The sequence below is a fragment of the Panthera onca genome, chromosome A3, assembly GCF_046562875.1.
Source record: "Panthera onca isolate mPanOnc1 chromosome A3, mPanOnc1 haplotype 2, whole genome shotgun sequence".
NCBI classification, from domain to species: Eukaryota; Metazoa; Chordata; class Mammalia; order Carnivora; family Felidae; genus Panthera; species Panthera onca.
The window spans coordinates 24,360,321-24,382,647 of NC_138341.1; the positions used below are offsets into that span (position 1 = coordinate 24,360,321).

The window sequence follows — 22,327 nt, forward strand, 5'->3', positions numbered from 1 at the left end:
TTTGTTTTGTTTTGTTTGATGGTAATGATCCTGAAGGGTATGAACTGATTTCTCACTATGGCTTTGCTTTGCATTTCTCTAATGGTTAGTGACATTGAACATCTTCATATGCTTATTGGCCATCCTACCTCTCTTTTATGAAGACCCTGTGATGACATTGCTTCACCTGGATGGTCCAGAATAATCTCCCCATTTAAGGATCCTTAAACTAACCCACCAGCAAAATTCCTTTTGTCATGTAACACATTCACCAGTTCTGGAGGTGAGGACATAGCCATTGTGGAGGATGGTAGGGTGGGGAGGGGGGCAGCCATCATTCCGTCTACCACAAGTAACTACTCTACTGCCAAAGCCAGGAGAATAAAAAGTTGGAAGACTGAATGTTTGGTTGATGATTTCAAATACCACATAGAATCTGTGCAGTCCAAAAAGATGTAGCTGAATTTTATGAACAATGACTTTTGAGACAGCTTTTAGTAAAGTGGCAGGGCTGCAACTCAAGAGAAAGTTATTAATATTTTAATTAACATTGATATTTTAACTACCAAGTTGTGACTGCACTTACATATATGTTTCTGCCTAAAGGAGCTGGTCTGTTTAAATTACCCAAAGTTCTCATAAATTCAGGTTAAAGTAAAAAACATGCAGTGTCCCTCCCCTCCCCTCACCAAAACAAAACAAAACAAAACAAAACAAAACAAAACCCAAATCATGCAGTCCCAGGCTAGTATGGCAGCTCTACTCTATGCAGTGTTTGGGGTCCACGTTCCTTCCAGCCGTCTGCTCCTCCATCCTTAGGGCAAAGTCCTGGTCCTGTGGTCCAGGCGGCATCCACATTCCAGGCAACAGGATGGGGGTGGGAGGAATGAAGGTGATGCTAATATAAAACAAGGGAAATGACAGACAAGTTATTTTAAGAGGTTACTTGGGGCTAAACCTAGGTGTTGGATGTGAGGGCAGATTACTTGTATGTAGGGTCCCAACAAGAGAGAGATGGTAAGTACTTGCAGCGGTTGAAAGAGCCAGGGGGATTGTGGTCTATTAACAGGCACAAGAGGGGAGTGACAACCCTACGCCTAAGGAAATACGTGTTGTGGGCACCTGGGTGGCCCAGTCAGTAAAGCATCCGATTCTTGATTTCAGCTCAGGTCATGATCTCACAGTCGTGGGTTTGAGCCTCTGCACTGACAACACAGAGCCTACTTGGGATTCTCTCTTTCCCTCTCTCTGCCCCTCCCTCGCTCATGCTCTATCTCTCTCAAACAAAAATAAATAAAAATAAACTTAAAGAAAAGAAAAAAGGAAATATGTGTTGTTTGTACTATTAAGACAAGATGTGGATTCTCTTAAAGATTGCCTGAGTTTCAAGATCGAGAATTGTTCTCCAGGTATAGGTGTCCATCAGGCTTTGGAAAGGAAAAAAGATGGTCTTTCTCCTCCTCTTCCTCCTCCTCCTCCTTTTTTTTTTTTTTTTTTTTTTTTTTTGAGATTGTCTTTCTTCTAACTGGAGAAAGTGCCAAGAAAATAGAAAACAGAGGAGGAAATATTGAGATTGAGAAACTTTGAGGTAGCTCATCTTCAGCAGTCTTAATCTGACTCTAAATTGTCTGCATGATTTTCTGCAGAGAGTAACAGAGGTGGGTGGGGGTCCAAGTGTTTCAGGGTTTCTCCAGCAAAGAGATTTACAAGGTCTTGGGAAGTGTGAGGAGGCAGAGAGACTTAGAGCTGGGCATGAAGCCTGCACTTGAAAGGTGGTCTTATCTCCAAGGGCCCAGCTTCAGTGTAAGAGTCCTTCAAACCAAGAGAAGGAAAATCAGAGCAAAGGAGAGGTCCATGGAAGCACCAACAGAAGGGCATTCTGAAAGTCAGACCCCAGGTTTGTAGCTGTGATACTGAACTACCTATTTGGGGCATATCAGAGAGTTTCCGCCAGAAAGCATAGTCAGCAACCAGAATAATGCACAGAGTATGTTGGTGTTTGTTGATATGCTCATGTTTCTGATTTTATGTATTGGAACAATGTCAGAGTTAGCACATATCAAGTGATAAAAAAGTTTTTATCCCAAAATGCAAAGCTGGTTTAATGTTAGAGATGGGTTACTGTAATATATCATATAATGAAATAGGCTAAGAGAAAAACATGATTATCTTAATAGACACTAAGAAGGTATTTGATAAATTTTCACACCCATTTTTTATTTTTAAAAAAGGAAACTTACAAACGAGCAATAAAAGATTTTTTTTTTAAGTTTATTTATTTACTGTGTGTGTGTGTGAAAGAGAGAGAGAGAAAGAGGGAGAGAAAGGGCGAGGGCTCTGTCAGCACAGAGCCCAGCACGGGCCTGAACTCCCCAACCACAAGATCATGACCTGAGCTGAAACCAAAAGTCAGATTCTTAACCAACTGAGCCACCCAGGTACCCCAAAGGAAGTTTTGACCAAAATATTCACACATGTGCTCAAAGAAACTTAAACAAATAAAAGGCAAATGATTGGAAAGAAGTAGACAAAATTATGATCATTTGAAGACAGACTAATCTAGAATATTTGGGAAAATAAACTACAAAATCATTACTTTTCCTACAAAATAAATAACCAAGAAGAGTTATAATATATAATAGAAGTTCCATTCACAGCAACCCCTCTGTTAAGTTTCCTACAGCTGATGCAACAAAATACCACAGACTGGGTAGCCTGAACAACAGAAATTTATCTCTCACCCTTCTGGAGCCTGGAAGTCCAAAGTCAAGGTGTCAGCAGGGTTGGTTTCTGCTGAGGCCTTATTCTGTGGCTTGCAGGTAGCCTTCTCTCTGTGTCCTCACATGGTCTTTTCTATATGTACACACATCCCTGGTATCCCTTTTTATGTAGTAATCTCTGTCTTTTTTAAGAAAGGCAAACGTCCACAAGCTGTAATTCATTTGGAGGTGTCTGGAGTTGTGGAAGCTTGACTGCCCCACATTCTCCTACGAATGGACCTGGAGAACTTGTTTGGAGGTTCTAGCAGAGGAGTGCAGCTACTCGTCTCCCCTTGACTGAAGAATGGTCCTTCTCTAACAGGGAAGGTCGTCTTCTTCCATCAAGTATGCAGCTTCAGAGAGGGACACAGGCACATGCAGTGGTGAGGGAGGAAGGGGACACCTCCCTAGCCAGCCAGATCAGCCAAATCAACCATGGTGATCAAAGGGGTGACAAATGTCACAGCCAGATTGCGCTCACATCCCTAATCTCCTTTTATAAAAACACCGGTCAGATTGTTTTAGGGCCTACTCTAACAACCTCATTTTAACTCAATCACCTCTTTAAAGGCTGGATTTCAAAATACAGTCACATTCTGAGATACCTGGGGGTTAGGACTTCAACATATGAATGGGGAGGCATAATTCAGCCCATAATATCCTCAGAAAATATACAATACCTAAATAGAGCCCTAAGAAGATATATGAACAACCAAACGGATGGTAGCTGTACCATGAAATTATACAGACATAAAAGAATGGATAAACAAACCATGTTCTTAGTGGGAAAGTCTCAGTATTATAAAGTACTAATTTGTCCCAAATTTAATTAAACTGAAAGGGGGACGCCTGGGTGGCTCAGTCGGTTAAGCGTCCGACTTCGGCTCAGGCCATGATTTCGCGGTCCGTGAGTTCGAGCCCCGCCTCGGGCTCTGTGCTGACAGCTCAGAGCCTGGAGCCTGTTTCAGATTCTGTGTCTCCCTCTCTCTGACCCTCCCCTGTTCATGCTCTGTCTCTGTCTTAAAAAATAAATAAACGTTAAAAAAAAAATTTAATTAAACTAAAAGGTATAACACAACTGTAACCAAAAGCCCAACAAGACCATCTTTAAAAATCTCTTACCTTTTTTCATTTCTCTTCCATATTTGTTACATTATCTTCAACTGTATATTCTTTATTTCTAATGGGTGTGCCACCATCAGGGGGAATCCATCGTCTTCCACCCCAAACTGACCTTCCCAACAGCCCTATACCCGGCAACAGGAGGCCATCAGTCACCTAGAAAATCTCTGGCTTATCTGGGAAAATTCTTAGTCCACCTATAAACAATCAATCAGTCCAGTGCAGCCATTTCTGTTAAAGTCAAACCTGCAACTTCTGTTCCTTTCCTACCTGCCCTCCTTACCTCACATTTGGGCTTTAACTCTGCATATGACTATCATTTAATCTTTCTAAAATATGATTTTCATCATTCCCTTCCAAGCTTTTAAATGCTGTGCTTAATATTTGTAATTTATATCCACCAGGCAACCTTGGACACATTTGTTAATCACTGTGCTTCAGTCGACTCATCTGTAAAATGGGGATAACAGTATTGAACTCAGAGTTTTCATGAAAATTCACTGCGTTAATGTGAGAGAACCTAGAACAGTTAGCACTATGTATTTGTTAAATAAATAAATAGTCTTCTCTACTGTTTTACCTGGCACTCAAAAGTGCTCACTTTTAAGAACAACTCATTCCTGTGGGTTTAGACACTATATGTCCATTTCAAATGATTATATTCAGAAATACCTGACAAACAGGTTATCAGTGAACACACATGTTCCTTACAGCAGTACATTTAATAGAAAAAGATTGAAGAATGTCTGTAGGAAAAAAATGCTTAATAAAAGATGGTGAAGTCATACCACGGAAAACTGTGGATATAGACAAAAGTAAATTTGTAGATAAAAGTTGCACTGGCTTTTAGATGCACGGAGTAAGAGGTGCAATATGCTTTCATATACATTTGTTTCAGGAAGAATAGGATGTACATGAAACTGTAAGCAGAGAACACAGGTTTCTGTTAGGAAATGAGGCTGTATGACCTTCCTACAATGAACATGTGTTACTTTGTAATTAAAGTTAAGTAAAAACAAAACAATGAGAAAAAAACTTAAAAATGTTTAAAACTTCCTTATCTCTGGGCACCTGGTGGCTCAGTTGGTTAAGCATTGGACCCCCTTGGTTTCCGCTCAGGTCATGGTCTCACAGTTTCATGGCTCAGTGCTAGCAGTGCAGAACCTGCTTGGGATTCTCTCTCTCCTTCTCTCTCTGCTCCTTCCCCACTTGTACTGTCTCTGTCTCTCTCAAAATAAATAAATAAAACTTAAAAGAAAAAAAACTTCCTATCTGCTTGTTTTCCCTTGATGATCAGGTTTTTATCTGAACTGCATGAAAATACCTGTGGTTTTTTTGAGGTTGATGAGAAGTCAAATTGCTAGTATTTGCTTCAAAACCTCTTACTCACTAAAGATGGCTTTTTTTTAATGTTTATTTATTTTTGAGAGACAGAGAGAGAGTGTGAGCAGGTGAGGAGCAGAGAGAGAGGGAGACACAGAATCTGAAGCAAGCTCCAGGCTCCGAGCTGTCAGCACAGAGCCCGACGCCGGCCTCGAACTCACAGACTGTGAGATCATGACCTGAACAAAGTCAGACGCCCAACCAACTGAGCCACCCAGGCGCCCCTGATGACTTTAAACACCTTGCAGATTAACCTCAAATGTTAGCCTTTATTTTTTGTCTGAGAAATAGGCATCATCAAATATTTATACTTCATCCTCAAAATCAGGCAAAGATCATAATGTAATTACCTGGGAAATGCTAATGAAATGAGACGCAAAGCCTTCTATCTCAAGTGTTCATGATGGTTATAGGAACAGCAACCCTTTTCAACAAACCTCAGACTTTCATAGGCAGACAATCTCCATGTAAAAGATTCTGAATTTTATCATCTTCTTGAAAATCACTTCCACTACCAACAGAAAACTCAGAGAGTTGTAAATTAAGTCGAGCACACTTGAAAAATGCCGTTTTCCATAGATGTTCTTCAGGATTTCCTATATGCTGGGATTCAAAGGGTTCGGGGTTTGTAAGTAAATGGTGGCGCTCTATAAGGAGTGACTAGAGTAAGCAGTCTCAAGGAAATTAATTACACGGTACGTTTTAACTATCTAGGTACCTCCTTTGCCTAGAAAAACAGCCTGTTGTTTTCATTTGTCATTACTGGGCCTCAAAAAGCTAGGCCTTAGCTACCACCTGGTGACGCCGATGACGCGCGATGTCCTACAGCTGCCGCAATTAGAAAGCTGAGCCTTCTCCTTTAAGAAGCTGACTCACGTGGATGCTGTGTTGTGTGCTCTCAGCTGGGAAGGAGGTGGATCCTAAGTCTCTTCACATTGGCCTCTTCCCGAGAAGGGGCAGAGTTAGCCTCTTTGATTGGCTGCACGAGTACGAGGAGTAGAGTCAGGGGCGGGGCGAGCTCCGGGAGCTGGCTCAGGATCTGCGGCTTCTGGGAGGGGTGGGCAGCGCCGCGGAGGGGAGAGGGAGTGGGGGAGGGTGAACCAGAAAAGGGGCGGGGCCCAGCGGAAGGGGCAGGGTGCCGGGAATGAGGGCGGGGCCTAGAAATGAAGGGCATTCTGGGCCAACTGGGAGAGCCCACTGTTCGAGGGGCGGAGCTACGCCGAGTGATTGACGCTGAGGCCCAACCAGGGAGAGGCGGGGCCAAGGCCAGGGCCTGACTAAACCTGGAGACTCGGGTGGCCGAGGGGCTTCATCCCAGTTGTGGAGCGAAGAACCGCCGGCGGCCGCGGATCTCACAGCCGCTCGGGGTGAGTGCGGTTGGTGGGGGCCGGGCTCGGAGCCCGGTGGAGGCTGAGGAGCCCTCCAGGTCGACGGCTTCGAAGCACTCGGGAATCGGCCCGGGGCGGGGGACCCTGGCAGGAAGTGCCTCTTTCTCGCCGCGCTCCCTCTGGGGTCCCAGCGCGGCCGCCTTCGACCCCTCTGGGCGGGTCCCGGCGCCGGGGCTGCGGGTAGACGGGCTGGGCTGTTTCCTCTTTGTGAGGCCCAGGCGCGGCGGCCGCCGTCGGCCCGCCCCCGCCGCGCAGCCGGGGCGACCGGCGCGCCCGCAGCAGCCGCGACCCCTCCGCTCGGCGCCCGCGCCCTCCTGCCGCAGTCTCTCGCCCGGCCAGTATCTGCGGAGCAGCCTGGGAGGCCCTTCCGCGGGCAGTTTGGCCGGCAACCTCCCCCGCCCCGGCTGCCCCGCCCCCACGGGCCGCGTCCCCGCCGCAGTGTCGGGGGCGCGCCGGGGTTCCGCGCCGCCGCGGTCGTCGGGAGGCCTGCTCTTCTGCAGCCTCGCCGCGCCCCCGGCGTCGAAGTGAAGTCCGAGCTCTGCTGGGCGACGGGCGGGGGTCGTCTTTAAAAAGGGCCGCTGTCTCGGCTGCCCGGCACTAGGCACGGGCGGGGGGGCCTCGTTGGCTTTGTGTCTGCCCCCCCGGGTGACTGCCGGCCACCCTGCCCTGCAGCTCGCTGGCTGGCCCCAGGAACGAGCGTGTGGCCCCGCCGGGCTGGCGGAGGGCGGGGTGGGACTGTTGGGCAGCCGTCGGGCGTCCCGGGCTGCGGCGGGCCGGCCGGGACCCCGCGCCGCCGCCCGCTCAGCTGTTTCCGGCCCGTGTTTGTGGTGCGGGAGGAGGCCGCCTCGCTCGGTCGGCCCCTCCCGATTGGCCCGCGGCGTCACGTGCCCACAATCAGCTGGGGCCAGCTGGGGCCGCAGGCGGCTGGCGGGTCGCGCGGTTGCAGGCTGCCGGCGGAGGGGGCCGCGCCCTTCCTCCCTGTTCCCTCCTCCGCCCCCGCCGCCGGCTGGGGGGTGGGCGTGCTCTCGCAGCTCCTTTATTTTAGGCAGCTAGGTAAGACAATGAGTATTATGAACAGCGGGAGTTGGAAAACGGAACTGCTACAAAGATCTGTTTAATCCTGACTCTTATTAATCCCCCCCTTCAAGGGAGAGGCTGGGAAGGTGTACCGCTCATTTATTTTTAAACTTTTTCTGTTTACAGGGCCTTGTTGGTAATCTGAGGATTTTTATTCCAGGTCTCTCTGACAGATGGAAAACCTGAAGTAACCTCAGGCTAGCTAACCTTGTGTTTTTGGAAAATTAGCCTTGCTGGTGAAGTAACTGGGGGCGGGGGGGGGGGGGGGGGTAATAGGATATTAGCTCACTTTGCGTAGCCGCGCATACAGTGTTGCAGCCGAATTCGCACACAGGTGAACCAAAATACATGAAGTGTTTCCTGGGTAAATATTTGTGCCAGATGTGAAGTGTCTAGGTGTAGTCTCTTCCTGAAAGTTTATGGCATATATGTACTGTATTAGATAAGATGGAAATTACCAAGAACTCATGGTCTTTTCTCTAGAAGCCTGTAACTTAGTAAAAAGTCATGAACAAATGAAATTGAGTAACCATGTAAACTTAAACGTTAGTCAAATACGAAATAAGTGTTATAGAAGTTGAAAAACGGGGGCAGTGAAAAAAATGGGTAAGAGTCAAGTAGGAAGCATTTTGAACTGGACCGGTATTGCCCCGACCTGGAAAACGGGAGTCTTTGGGGGACATCCAGGCCTAGAAGGAAAAATAGGCCTGGACCATTTACAAATAGTGAGAAGGTGGAGCTGGTGGAATTTGGCACACAGTGAATTTTCCATCTCCCATTATCTTTCTGGGTAGGTACTGGAACACCAGGTAGAATGTACTTCCTGGGAAAGACCGATGTCTACCTTTATCATACTCTCCCAGCTCAGTGCCCAATGCAGGCCTACTGGTTGACTTGTTTTTGAAGTTTATCTCTAGCAACCATCTTCTCTATGAGAGAGGGAGATGATAAAATGTGCTCAAGTAAACTATTTAATTCTGTACAGGGGAACTAATGAAATTGGATTTTTAGAAAAGTAAGGTTGGTAACATACATGTGGTTTCTAAACATAGTCTCTGGATTATCAAGGACTTTTCCCTAGACTTACTTGCCTTTTGTTCTACTTAGGTAGTAGGAGAGAGAAAAAGGTTTAGAAACCATTAAAAAGCAAAGGGAAATAAAACCAAAATAAGTCTAAAAAGATGTTAAATTAGACAGTACCCTCCAATACAGGCCTAACAGTCCTAAATATGTTCACGAGATGTGAAAGTTAGTTCTAAATATATTCATGAGATATGAACATAGTCCTAAGTATATTTGCACCAAGAATATCACTTTAGGTTTTATAGAGCCTGAATGGCTGTAGAAATCATCTGTTTCTCTGGTAATCCTGTGTAGTAATGGCTGGGTAATGTAGGAACTGAACCTTAGCTATGACATGAACTTGCTACTTGACACCTGAATTAGGAAACCAGACAGTTAATTTATACTCTAGTCTATCCAATAAGAGGCTTTTTTGACTCACGGTATTGCATCACAACAAAGGAGAGATCTTGAATTTGTCTTGCCAGTGGGTGTTTTGGGGAGATTACCAACTCAGATTGTTTAGCTGACTCACTGAGTTACATGACTACTCCTATTTTCTAGTGATGACTAAATACGTATTATAGAAATATAGTAAACCTGGAAAACATTCAACAACAACAAAGGCATTATTTGAAGGACGGGAACCAAAATAGTGAAGTTACTGTCAGTTGAAGAGCTGATTCCACCACTAGAACATCATTTGACACAGTAAAGAAAACTGATCGGGTATCGCAAGAGAATTAACAAGAGGAAAACACAGCTTGCTTTTGTCCCTGAAACCTTGGCTTGGTAAATATTTTGTACAAAAATTGGTAAATTGATTTTATGATACATTATGAATTTAACGTATTTTCTCCCTTGTAGTTTTTAAGTAGAATTCCATCACAAATCAGTATGAAAATAGTTGATGAGATAACAGCATTAAATGTTAACTATAGTAATCAACTATTTAAAGTCTTTAGATTTTGCTCCTTTGTTTTGGAGACGGGAGAGACTGAAAAGTAGATAAACATGCTCCAGCATGTTTTCATTTTACCAGAACTATTGCAAAACGCAGTCTCCTCTAAAAGGGCAGATTTCTTCAGCCCTTTCTGTACTGGGCTCCTACACCATTCCCTGCTGGAGAGAGTCTTTGTACCTTGTATTTGCCAACCACCTTCTGGCATTGGAAAAGCCCCTCTTACTGGCCCAGCAATAGGTGGAGTCCCAGTATTGTGTGGTCTGTGGTCTGTGGAAATGCCCTAAGAAACTAATCTCTCTACTGAGGAAGAATCTTATCTGTGAATGGGGGGTTTTCCCATCAGTGGATCCTTAGAGACATCAATGCTTACTATTCTCTCTGGAGTTTTTAGGGTTGGACAGTAAAATGCTTTCTTTGCTGAATTCTGCCTGCCAGGGTTGGATCCTAACTGGATTATTAACCACAGGGAGGGCGTGTACCTATTTTAAGACCTGGAACTGTGACACTGAGAATTTGAGATGCTTCACAAGGTTTCTAACTTTCCTTCTGCTTTTAATTTCTGTCACCTCATCACTTAGCTTTGCAGTGATGAACAGGAGATGAAGCCAGTTGTTTGTTTCATAGTCTGTGTTTTGATTTCTCCTCTTTAATAGGAAGGGGAAGTTGGGGTGGGCTAGTTTTACTGCATTTACCTTTGTTTAACATTTATGATGTGCCAGGCACTGTTCTCCTAATGTATTCTCTCCATTTAATTGTCACAACTGAGAGATGGGTAATGCTGTCTCCGTTTCACAGCTGAAGAAGCAGAAGATACCTTATCCAAAGTTTACACAGCTTACAAGGGGCAGAGCTGAGATGTGAACCCAGGCTGTCTGACTCCAGAATTCAAATATCTGGGCCACGTTATTTAAATCCTGGAAATGGAAGGCAGCAGCTAGGAATATATTATTTATTTTTGTAATCTTTTTAGAGCTAATCTGATTATAGAAAGTTAAAGATTTTAGCTAGAGAAATCTGAAGAAAAGGGGAGCAGGATAAAATTGATCTTGTCTGGTATTCCTGTTGATCCTTAACCCTGAGTGGCAACTAAGTTTACTTTTTTTTTTTTTTTTTTAATTAAAAAAGACTATCTGCTTTCTAAGTGAAAAACCCTGTTCGCCATCTGAAGGAGTTTTTAACAGTGGTCAGCACACCTTCTGTCAGGGGCCAGATAGTGAATATTGTGAATTTTACAAGCCATAAGGTTTCAGCCATAACTGTTCAAATTCTGCTGTTCAGGTGAGACAGTTGTCAAGTATAAGCAAATGTGCATGATTATGTCCCAATAAAACTTTATTTATGGACATTAAAGTTTGAATGTTTCATAGTTCTCATGTGTCACAAAATAATCTTTTGATTATTTTTCTGTTTTTTTCTTACCATTTAAAATGTGAAAACCATCCTTAGTTTGTGGGTGGTATAAAAACAAGTGGTGAGCTGAATTTTGCCCACTGGCCTTAGTTGCCTGACCCCTGTTTTTTGTTTGTTTGGTTGGGGTTTTTTTTTTTGTTTTGTTTTGTTTTCTTTTACGTTTTATATTTTGTTACTATTTTTTTAGTATAATTTATTGTCAAGTTAGCTGACATACGTTGTATACAGTGTGCTCTTGGTTTTGGGGGTAGATTCCTGTGATTCATCTCTTATATACAACACCCAGTGCTCATCCTGACAAGTGCTCTCCTCGATGCCCATCACCCATTTTCCCCTCTCCCCACCCCCCATCAACCCTCAGTTCTCTGTATGTAAGAGTCTCGTATGGGTTTGCATCCCTCCCACTCTGTTTGAAACTATTTTTTCCCCTTCTTTCCCCATGGTCTTCTGTTAAGTTTCTCAAGTTACACATATGAGTTAAATGATATAGGGTATCTGTCTTTCTCTGACTGACTTATTTCACTTAGCATAATACCCTCCAGTTCCATCCACATTTTTGCAAATGGCAGAATTTCATTCTGTCTCATTGCCAAGTAGTATTCCAGTGTGTGTGTGTGTGTGTGTGTGTGTGTGTATACACACATATATACACACATACCACATGTTCTTTATCCATTCATCAGTTGGTGGACATTTGGGCTCTTTCCATGACTTGGCTGTTGTTGAAGGTGTTGCTATAAACATTGGGGTACATGTGTCCCTATGAATCACCACTCCTGTATCCTTTGGATAATTCCTAGTAGTGCTATTGTTGGGTCATAGGGTAGCTCTCTTTTTAATTTTTTGAGGAACCTCCATACTATCTTCCAGAGCAGCTACACCAGTTTGCATTCCCACCAACAGTGCCAAGAGGGCTCCCGTTTCTCCACATCCTTGCCAACATCTGTTTCCTGAGTTGTTGATTTTGGCCACTCTGACCTGTGTGAGGTGGTATCTCAGTATGGTTTTGATTTGTATTTCCCTGATGATGAGTGATGTTGAGCATCTTCTCATGTGTCTGTTGGTCATCCGGATGTCTTCTTTGGAAGTGTCTGTTCATGTCTTCTGCCCATTTCTTCACTGGATTATTTGGGTTTTTTGGGTGTTAAGTTTGGTAAGTTCTTTATAGATTTTGGGTACTAACCCTTTCTGATAAGTCATTTGCAAATATCTTCTCCCATTCCGTTGCCTTTTAGTTTTGTTGATGGTTTCCTTTGCGGTACAGAAGCTTTTTATCTTAATGAGGTCCCAGTAGTTCATTTTTGCATTTATTTCCCTTGCCTTCAGAGATGTGTCGAGTAGGAAGTTGCTGCAGCTGAGGGCCTGACCCCTGTTTTTAAGGAAAGTATGTAGCAATGAGCCAGACTAACCAACAGGACACCATATTTGTTACTGATTTATATATATGTATGTATAGAAATGTGCTGTGAACAAGTGGAATTTGAAATTAAGAACAATGGTATTTAGTACCCCAAAATAAATACTTAGGTATAAATCTAACAAAATGTGACAAGATCTGTATGAGGGAAAATACAAAACTCTGATGAATGAAATAAAGAATGAAATAAATGGAGAGACTCCATGTTGTCAAGATACCAGTTCTTCCCAACTTTAGAGTCAATGCAATCCCAATCCCAACAAGTTCCTTTGTGAGTATCAACAAATGCATTCTAAAGTTTCTATAAGGAGGCAAAAGACTAGCCAAGACAATATTGAAGGAAAAGAATAAAGTCAGAACACTGACACTACTTGACTTTAAGACTTAATATGAAGCTACAGTAATCAGGACAGTATGGTATTGACCAAAGAATGGACAAATAGATCAGTGGGAAAGAATAGAGAGCCCAGAAATAGATCCACGTAAAGATCATCAGCTGATATTTGACACAGCAGCAAAGGCAATAATACAGCAGAGCAAAGATAGTATTTTCAATAAATGGTGCTAAAACAACCGGACCTCCACATGCAAAAAAAAAAATCTAGACCCAGACTGTACACGCATTCACAAAAATTAACTCAATCAGTCACAAACCTAAATGTAAAAGGCAAAACTATAAAACTCATAGAAGATAACATAGGAGAAAATCTAGATGGTATTGCATATAGCAGTGACTTTTTAAATACAACACCAAAGGCATGATCCATGAAAGAAATAATTGATTACCTGGAACTCATTAAAATTAAAAACTTCTGTGCAAAAGATGTCAAGAGAGTAAGAGGATAAGCCACAGATTGGGAGCAAATATTTGCCAAAGACTTCTGATAAAGGATTTCTCCAAAACATACCAAGAACTGTTAAAAACTGAACAAAAAGAAAACAACCTGATTGAAAAATGGCAAATAGCATATGAAAAGCTGCTCCATGTCATATGTCATTAGGGAAATGCAAATTAAAACAACGAGATACCAATACACACCTATTAAAATGGTCAAAACCCTGAACCCTGACAATACCAAATGCTGGCAAGGATGTGTAGAGCAATAGGAACTTTGATTCCTTGCTGGTAGGAATATAAAATGGAAGACACAGTGGTTTCTTACAAAACTAAACCTACCATACAATCCAGCAATTGCACTCCTTGGTACTTCTCCAAAGGGGCTGAAAACTATCCATACAAAACCTGCCTTTCACACATTTCTGAAAGACAAAAATCTTGCCTTATTTTGCTGTGAACCTAAAACTGCTAAAAACAAAACTTAAATCTGACCTAAAAATAGCCATTTTTAGGAAGATATTTTATTGACTTGGCCTCAAACTAGGAAATTACATAGTCTATATTGTCTAACACGTTAAGTTTATTTATTTTAGAGTATGTGTGGGCAGCAGGGAGAGAGAGAGAATCCCAGGCAGGCTCTGTGCTTGGAGCTGTGAGGTCATGACCTGAGCCAAAATCCAGAGTAGGGCACTTAAGCAACTGAGCCACCCAGGCACCCCCATATTGTCTAATTTTTAACATAGTTGACCTTGAGCAACACAAGTTTAAACTGATGAATCTGCTTATACATCCATTTTTTTCAATAAATACTGTCGATGTATTTTTTCATAGTTTTCTTAATGTTCTCTATTGTAAGAATACAGTATGTAATACATCTAATATAGAAAAGGTGTTATTTGATGCTTATGTTATTGGCTGTGGTTTATGTTATGTTTATGTTGTCCGTAGGCTTCTGGTCAACAATAGGCTATTAAGTTTTTGGGGGAGTCTGTGGTTATTTGCAGATTTTCAACTGTGCAAGGTGGGGGCAGGGGTTGGCATCCCTAACCATCCCCCTCTCCCCCATTTTGTTCAAGAGTCACTTGTAATCCATTCCTGGAGATGTCTTTCATGGATTTTTCAAAGAGAAAAAAACGTTTCTTTTTTTCTCTTACAAGTTCTGTAAATCGTGTAAATTTTTTAAAATTCTGTTAAAAAGGTATAGTTTCTAAAAATGTGATTGCTTCACTAGGGTCTCCTATTAAAATAGAAAATGGAAATTCTAAGTAGCTAAATTTTCAAGGGGAAGGAAATTGAAACAGTTACTAAATGTGATGTATAGATCATCTATGAATTTCACTTGTATTTTCAACTTGGCTTCTCAAGTTTCCAGTAACTTCAGTTAAACTGATAATAGCCTACCAATAAACAACCACGTTTGGTAGTTCTTTCAAGCTTTTAAGGATTTTAATAACCTGGAACTAAGAAAAGGAGTACCAAAGAGACCTTATTTATTAAATTATCTGGGGGAATAGTACTTATTAAAATTGTGTTTTGCTTGAAATGTTAAAAAGAAAGAACACATCTTAAAGCTTTAGCTGTGATGCATTTGACCTTAGTTTTGGTTATAAACTTGAACTTCAACACTGACAGAGACCAAAGCGTGCATTTTACTAGTTAAGATACGATAAGGTGTCCCTACAGTTGACACAGAAATTGTTAGTCATCTATGAAAGCTCAGTTTTAAGGTTTTTTTTTTAAATATGTGGCTGAAGGGTTTTGGGGACTCTTCTAAATTTAAGCAAGGGACTTAGCATATCTGGGAAATATTTTGAACATAAAACCAGAAAATGGATCAGTGATTGCCTGTGATTGAAGAGGGGCTTGTGGGAATTTGGGGGAGGTGATAGAAATATTCTAACGCTGGTTTGTGGTGATATGCAGTGGTGGCATAACTTTATAAATTTACTAAAAATCATTCGGTTGTAAACTTACAGTGGCTAGATTTTATGGTGTGTAATTTATTCCTTTAAAAATCTGGGGGGGTTGTTCTTAAAAGAATTAGCTATATTCTGTCAGACAAAAAGTTTCAAAGTTTGTGAAGGAGTAGTCTATTTGAGCTCTTAGAGATGGCTAAAGCACATGCCTTTGACCTTATTTTTGTAGTGCTATTAAGTTTAGCGCAAGTATAGTGACACCCGTGAATGTGTGTTGCATTTGATAATAACACAGTCCCTAGCCACAAGAGGTTTATTTAGAAGGGATGAGAATTTGAATTAAGACATTGATGGGGAAGGAGGAAAGACCTCCAAAAGTGATTTAGGAAGTACTGTTGGTTTTGCAATTTTTCTAAGAAGTTGCCAGGGTTTCTCATTTAGGAGAGTGTGTCATTTGAATTGGCCACCAACCAAGAAAGGAAATCTAGGAGGGATCAGCATGGAGGCAGGAAGGGTACATGGTAAATCTGAATCTGGCAGCCCAGTGGTCACTAGAGAATAAAGAGTCAAAAGAACTGGGGCAAGGTTTCATTCAGGCCCCAGCTTGGCCAGTGTCAGGACTTTATTTCTTCCTCTACCTAGGAGGGTGACAAATTCCTAGTTAAGAAAAGTCAAGATTAAATGTGGTATGTAAAGTACCAAGTGCAGTGTCCCATGCAGTGTAGACACTAATTACTAGGTGTAAGGCAGAGTTTAATATATTCCCCAGATCCCAAGAAGCCTGACTCAGGTGTTACGTCTTAGCTTTTTAATGACCTTCCTCCTTAAATAATAAAGTGGCATTGTGATTGATACCAGCCTCTTGAGAATTTGGATAGTGTGAGTCAGTAGTAGGTTGTTCCTAGCCCTGCAAAGCTAAGGCTTAACACCTAGAACCTGATGACCCCACCCTGCACAGGTTTTTCTACTTCCTAAAGACTTTTGACAGAAAATGATGTTTTGCTGGTTTTTGCTAGATTCCATGTCATTCCAACTTAGCTTTTTTGGCAAATAAGAACTACATTTTACAGTTTTGTGTACATATATAGTACTCTATAAATGGAAACCACAACTAGAAATAGTGACTCTGCACAGATATTTTTGGTTTTGGTAATGAATCATATAATTGAATCCAGTAAAAATACTTGGGTAAAAGTAAAAAATAGACTGAATTTGAAGCAGGGAAGAGAAAGCATATTAAATCTCTTTACCCCATTTAGGATAAAAGGCCAGTAGCAAATAGTCAAGCTATATTGTAATTTTGAATCAAAGATAGAATGATGTAGGGTATAGGCAGAGTTTGTTTTGAAGCCCAGTACATTTTCCACAACAGCATTGTGTCTGCCATGGCCAATTCAAAAACATCTAGATACTTCTGTATTATGGTTGAAATAAGTTACACTATGAATATTATATTTAAAAGTTTGGAGAAAAATTGGCCTTAAAGTAGTGAGTCCCAGAAGCCCAAGCAGGGGGGTGAACTGCACAAATACTGGTTTTCAGAGAAATACAGAATCCCAGCACTGTGTCTTAAGACGTAGGACAGGAAACCTTGCTGTTGATTACTTTCTGTAGATGACTGGTATTAAGAAACATGACCCAGATCACCTGCTCACAAGCCGTTGCATGCTTTGGTTATGTGAAGAGTCATACACTCCGATGTCTTACAGGGGAAGTAATTATGTGATGCAGAGTGGTGATTGAGCAGACAGAATGACCTCAGGGGAGTTGCAGCTACCACTCAACTCTAGTCATTGTTGCCTTATGAGAACAGGTGCCCCATGTGCCAAATCTCCCCATTGTTTAAAAAAAAAAAAAAAAAATACAGGCTCTATCGTTAGAAATCTCTCAAGTCTTAAATGGTGACCCAGCTGTTTTTTATTAATAAATTTTTTTATTAATAAACTGTGTGGGCCACATTAAACATGTCCACAGTGGACATATGTTTTGTAAGGAAAGGGTTGCCTGTCTTGTTCATTGCTGTGTCCCCTATGCCACCAAACGAGTTCGGCCTGCAGGCCTCAAATTTGCAACCTCTGACCTTTATGTAACAAATACTGTGTTCTTAAGTCTTTGGAAAAGGGAAAGCTATCATTTTAAAGGCTGAAACGATAGTTTTACCTTCTGTTGTCATTTTGCAAAAATGTAATCAAAAAGTTAAATACCATTTCTTAAGTGGTGTCATTTTCACCCAGGGTTTATTCATTGGCATGTTTGCTTAAAGTGAAGTGGTTTTCCTTTCACTAGCCACAGATTTTAATTGTATTTACCATTTGTTTTTCATTCTTCTTAAACTTTCATATCAAAATATTTAATGGAAGTCATAATGATCTTTGTGATAATGACTTTTCTGATGACCTTAGGACCACCTAATAACTAAGGAAGAAGTTCACAGATGTAAGAAGGAATGGAATTTTTAATTTGTAATGAAATTTCCCCAAATTTAAAATGACAGTGGATTCTTACTACAAACATAAATTGTAGATTATTTTTCATAGTGGCAGCTATAGCAACTCTGCATGCCATTTAAAATATATGTAATACAAATATTTAAAACACAGGAGCTGAAAGCCACACTGGGAATAAGTTCTTTTTTTAATGAGAGCTGTTGTGTATTCTTGACTATATCTAGATCTTTAAAAAATAGCGTTTAAGGGGATTAATTGCTGTAAATTGAAGGAGTTGCATATATTCACTCTCTAACTTTTGAAATCCTGAAGTGTGATTATTCTTGTTTTGGAATTTGGATTCAAAGCTTCCCCCCCATCCCCCCAATGTTTCAGCACTTCTGTGATAAATTGAATCAGTGTGATTTCTTAAACATAAGTTATGTAATAATGGCTTCTCTTTCTCTTCTTCTCTGTTCTTGTTTTCCTAGCCATATGCCAGGGCAGTGGAAGAATTTTGGCTTTAGGTTGGGTGAACTGCACTCCAGTCATGGTTTTCTGTACTTGAAAGCTGTGTAACCTTTGATCACTTAATAACCTTGGATAAGTTATGAAGTGGGGGTGATAACCTCACAGAGTTATTGTGACAATTTTGAAATAAGCACCTAGTGCTCCACAGACTCCAACCTAATGTTAATGCCATCACCCCTCCATGGTTGTAGAGGTACCTGATGACCAGAGCCACCCCATGCTCTGGACCAAGACTCCCCTCTTCTCGTTTTCTGATCACCCCTTTTTCTACTCTTGGAATCATCCCACTCATGCCCCACAAGTCTTTCCTCAAATTATACATACTCAGAATGTACACTTAACACTTAGCCTAAGCCTTTCTGACATCTCTGCCTGTGCTTCTCATTATTCAGTTTTTGATACTCCACTTTTTCCTGTGCTTTTCATACCAACCAAGAGAGAAGTGATCTTGTTCTGGCCTCGCCTAAACATGTTTGCTTCCTTGGCTCACTGTTTCTAAACGGTTCTTAGCTTGGTTTGCCTGTTTATTTGTTCAGTGAATGAACCTTGGATCCTTTAGTACAGAGTCAACTATTTCCCATAATGAGTGCTGCAAAGGAGTCCTACTACAAAGTAGATATTTTATTTATATATATAATTTATGTATGTATGAATAAATGGTTCTCATATATATGTATGTATAAATGACTCCCACCAAGTAGATACCAGCAGTTTTTTTTTTTAATCATAATGCTTTCTTGTGCTTTTCCATTTGCTCCTAGGTTTTTAGAACTTCAGCTATAAAAATGGGCAGAATTTTCCTTGATCACATTGGTGGTACCCGTCTGTTTTCTTGTGCAAACTGCGATACAATCCTGACCAACCGCTCAGAACTCATCTCTACTCGGTTCACAGGCGCCACTGGCAGAGCATTTCTTTTTAACAAGGTTGGTGGGAAGACCAGTTCCATTTCCTAAGTGGGTTCAGTGAATGTATTTGACAGCAGTACTAGAATACCTCTCAGAGTTTGGAGATACCAGAAATGAGAGCTATAATCTGCATGTTCAAATGAGTGCCCACTAGCTTACCTTTGGGACCTTAGGAAGGGATTACTAGAATGTGAGTTTTTTACCATGAAAGTTTGAAGACTGTTACAATAAGAAGAGTAGTCTCCATTGCTTTAGAAAACATTCAGTATAAGAATTTAGTAGTGACTTCATGGACTGTGGAAGAACATAGAAATGCCACTACACCCATGTTACTGATTTGTCCTTATGTGGGGATAGCTGCATTAAGCTTTCATAGCTTGACAGTGCAACTGAATGAAGATCATCTAACCAACTTCCCTTGCTCTAATTTATGCTCACCAGTCATCCTTCTGATTATGTTGTGGCTTATGGCATGCCAAGGGGAAGAGCGTTTACCGATTTACTAATTAATGACTAGTCTGCCCACTTCTCTAATTTCTGGCTGGCTTTAAAATTGGTTGAGCCGATTCTGTCTCCTGGAAATCTCTAATGTGTACTAGCAGAGTTGAATTTCCAAATCTTTTAGGCTAAGAGACAGAACTAGTCTAAGGTACTGCTCTTAAAAGGTCAACTAAACTTCCCCTGTGGACACCCCTCTGTTCCACTTAGAAATAAGCTTTTCTCTCAAAGAATTGATAGTGTATTCCCCTTGATCTTTCTTTAGGGATGGAGCAGGAGTTGGTACACTATGGCAGGCCAGCTGCCTGTTTTTGTAAATAATGAAACACAGCCATAGTCATTCATTTATGTATTGCCTGTGGCTGCTTTTGTGCTACAACAGCAGAGCTAAATAGTTAGAACAAAGATCATATAGCCTTCAAAGCCAGAAATATTTACTATCTGGCCATTTACAGAAGAGTAAAGTGTAGAGGACTTTCGGATGGTCAGAATCGTTGGAAATTCTTCACAGATTATTTGAATCCACTTAAAAACTGTGTATTGCCATGTATGATCTATAGTTGGCTTAGTGTGTCTTTTTCGGTTTGTGTATAAAATGTATTTCCAGAAACAGATTTGGCAAACCTTTTTTATGGAATACAAGTTGCATACTAGGTTCTTTTACATTGGTAGCCTTATTTGAACTCCTTGTTGAATGGTGAATGATGACAGCTAGATCCCAACCAACATTTTACAACTCCAAGTTGAGGACTCTTCGCTGCAACACAGAAATGTAACTAGTGTATATGAATAATGTGGTTAGGACTAGTATATAGTATAGTAATTCAAGATTGCATTAGATGTCCAGTGCAATTTCCAGATATTTGCCTTTCCCAGCAGCTTCTAAAAATAGCCCTTGGGAAGGGTATGGTAGGTTTGACTAAAGTAACAACTGCTGTTTGTTTTTCTCAAGTTGCTGTCATTGCATCAACCACAATAGTGTGTGCTTTTTGGGCCAGCAACTCACATGGCTCTGCAATTTTGTGTTCCCCTGTTTCTTAGGTAGTTAACCTGCAGTACAGTGAAGTTCAAGACCGGGTCATGCTCACTGGCCGCCACATGGTTCGAGACGTGAGCTGCAAGAACTGCAATAGCAAACTGGGATGGATCTATGAGTTTGCCACTGAAGACAGCCAGCGCTATAAGGAAGGCCGTGTGATCCTGGAGCGCGCTCTAGTGCGAGAGAGCGAGGGCTTTGAGGAGCATGTACCATCCGATAACTCTTGAAGAAAAAGAGCTAACTCCATCTCTTCCCAGGTCTCCTTCACTGAAAACAAAAATCTACTTACATACACTGTCACCTTAGCATCAGGGTCGGATTCATGAACTGCGGAACAAGAGGTTGTGAGAATCTAAGATGGAACCTTTCTTTCTTTCTTTTTTTTTTTTTAATTTTCAATTTTCCATCCAGCAGCAGTGTGTAGAGAGAATATTATGCAGATGCTGTTAATTTTTTTTCCCCTGTGTTTACATCTTGAGGCAGAATAGTCTATCTGCAGCTACGTGATGGGCTATGTGAGGAAAAAAATCTGGGCTATTAGAGTGAAAAAGTGTGTTGTATGTAAATTTTGAAAGGAAAAATGTGTCAAGAGCATGGTTTTTAAACTTATTTGGGCTTCATTTAAAAAAAATTTTTTTTAAACCCAGTTATTTCACTTGATTTGCTAGCTTCAGGGAAGAGATCCGAATTTGTGACCAGCGCTAAAGGTTCAGTGTTAGTATGGCTTGTGCTGGCCATTGTGCCATATTCTTGTTGGAGATGAACCGTAGCACCAGAGCCCATCCTTCCTTGTCAGTCTTGACCCAAAGATGTCTCCAGTCCTAGTTATTTGTCACCACGTAATTGGTGTTGATTGGAAACTTTTCCTGAAATGGGGCAGAACTGCTTGGTTGTCTTTTCCATGTAACTTAAGCATAGTAATATAAATAAAGTGATAGTTGGATGTTTTTGGTCCTGTGTTGCTTTTAAAAACACCTTTTAAAAGAGCAGAGTATTTGATAAGTAATTTTCCTGGTAGTGTTTCTTTTCATCTCTTAAGCTAAATTGAGTGTGTAGAGATTACTTTGTTTAAAGCATACTGTTTAAACTCCTAGTACTGCGTTAAGAGTTCAACGGAATGTCTGTGCATCCATGCAGAAAGCATTTCATCTGCATCTGTTTTAAAAGAAGGGGAGAAATGAAGGAGCCTATCTAAAATTACTGCTTTGCAAAGTGTTTTCAGCCTGTCCTCAGTTTTGTGTTGATTTTGACAAGTCTGTAGAACCTAATAGTTTCATCAAAGCACTAGATCTGTCATTAGCATTATTTTCTCAGATCTACCCTCAGAAGTTCAACTATTGAAATTTAAACTGTACTTGGTCCTTTCAAGCAGAAAGGGATCAAATGTGACTCAGGGTGTTATTTTAGCCCCAAATTTACAACATTATGAAGTATTAAAATATAAATGTTTCTTTATCCAAACTATTTCTAGATATTCTAGTATTTGTTTCTGGTGGAATAAATAACATTAAAATTGGCTAATTATTTAAAATGTGTGAATGGATGTTTGCGTGCTCAATCTCTAGGTCTTTGTCTAGAAAGGATATTTGCCTCAATTAACAAAATCTTTC

At 41.1% G+C, this 22,327-nt stretch overlaps 2 protein-coding genes across 4 annotated transcripts; one reads left to right on the plus strand and one right to left on the minus strand.

The window, feature by feature from the left end:
* Positions 1-503: 503 nt before the first annotated feature.
* On the minus strand, positions 504-8,561 carry LOC144615962 (uncharacterized). Its single transcript, XM_081795122.1, has 3 exons — positions 8,529-8,561; positions 5,594-7,680; positions 504-877 (listed from the first exon to the last, which is right to left on the minus strand). Exons 1-2 carry the CDS (start codon positions 8,559-8,561, stop codon positions 6,553-6,555), a joined length of 1,161 nt encoding a protein of 386 aa, XP_081651248.1. The 3' UTR covers positions 504-877; positions 5,594-6,552.
* Positions 6,499-21,660, plus strand: YPEL5 (yippee like 5). 3 transcript variants are annotated; one of them, XM_060651852.3, is made up of 3 exons: positions 6,499-6,610; positions 19,034-19,198; positions 20,720-21,660. In XM_060651852.3, exons 2-3 carry the CDS (start codon positions 19,058-19,060, stop codon positions 20,942-20,944), a joined length of 366 nt encoding a protein of 121 aa, XP_060507835.1. In that variant the 5' UTR covers positions 6,499-6,610; positions 19,034-19,057; the 3' UTR covers positions 20,945-21,660. The 3 variants fall into 3 exon arrangements, with proteins under 3 accessions (XP_060507835.1, XP_060507845.1, XP_060507855.1); XM_060651862.3 differs by lacking the exon at positions 6,499-6,610 and adding an exon at positions 7,409-7,684; XM_060651872.2 differs by lacking the exon at positions 6,499-6,610 and adding an exon at positions 8,966-9,562.
* Positions 21,661-22,327: the final 667 nt, after the last annotated feature.

Coding starts and splice junctions, on each gene's coding strand:
- YPEL5 (XM_060651852.3), top strand. CDS start 19,058: ATGGGCAGAATTTTCCTTGATCACATTGGTGGTACCCGTCTGTTTTCT. Junction 19,199..20,719: donor GAGCATTTCTTTTTAACAAG/GTTGGTGGGAAG, acceptor CCTGTTTCTTAG/GTAGTTAACCTGCAGTACAG.
- LOC144615962 (XM_081795122.1), bottom strand. CDS start 8,561: ATGATAAAGGTAGACATCGGTCTTTCCCAGGAA. Junction 7,681..8,528: donor ACATCGGTCTTTCCCAGGAA/GTACATTCTACC, acceptor TGTCTTACCTAG/CTGCCTAAAATAAAGGAGCT.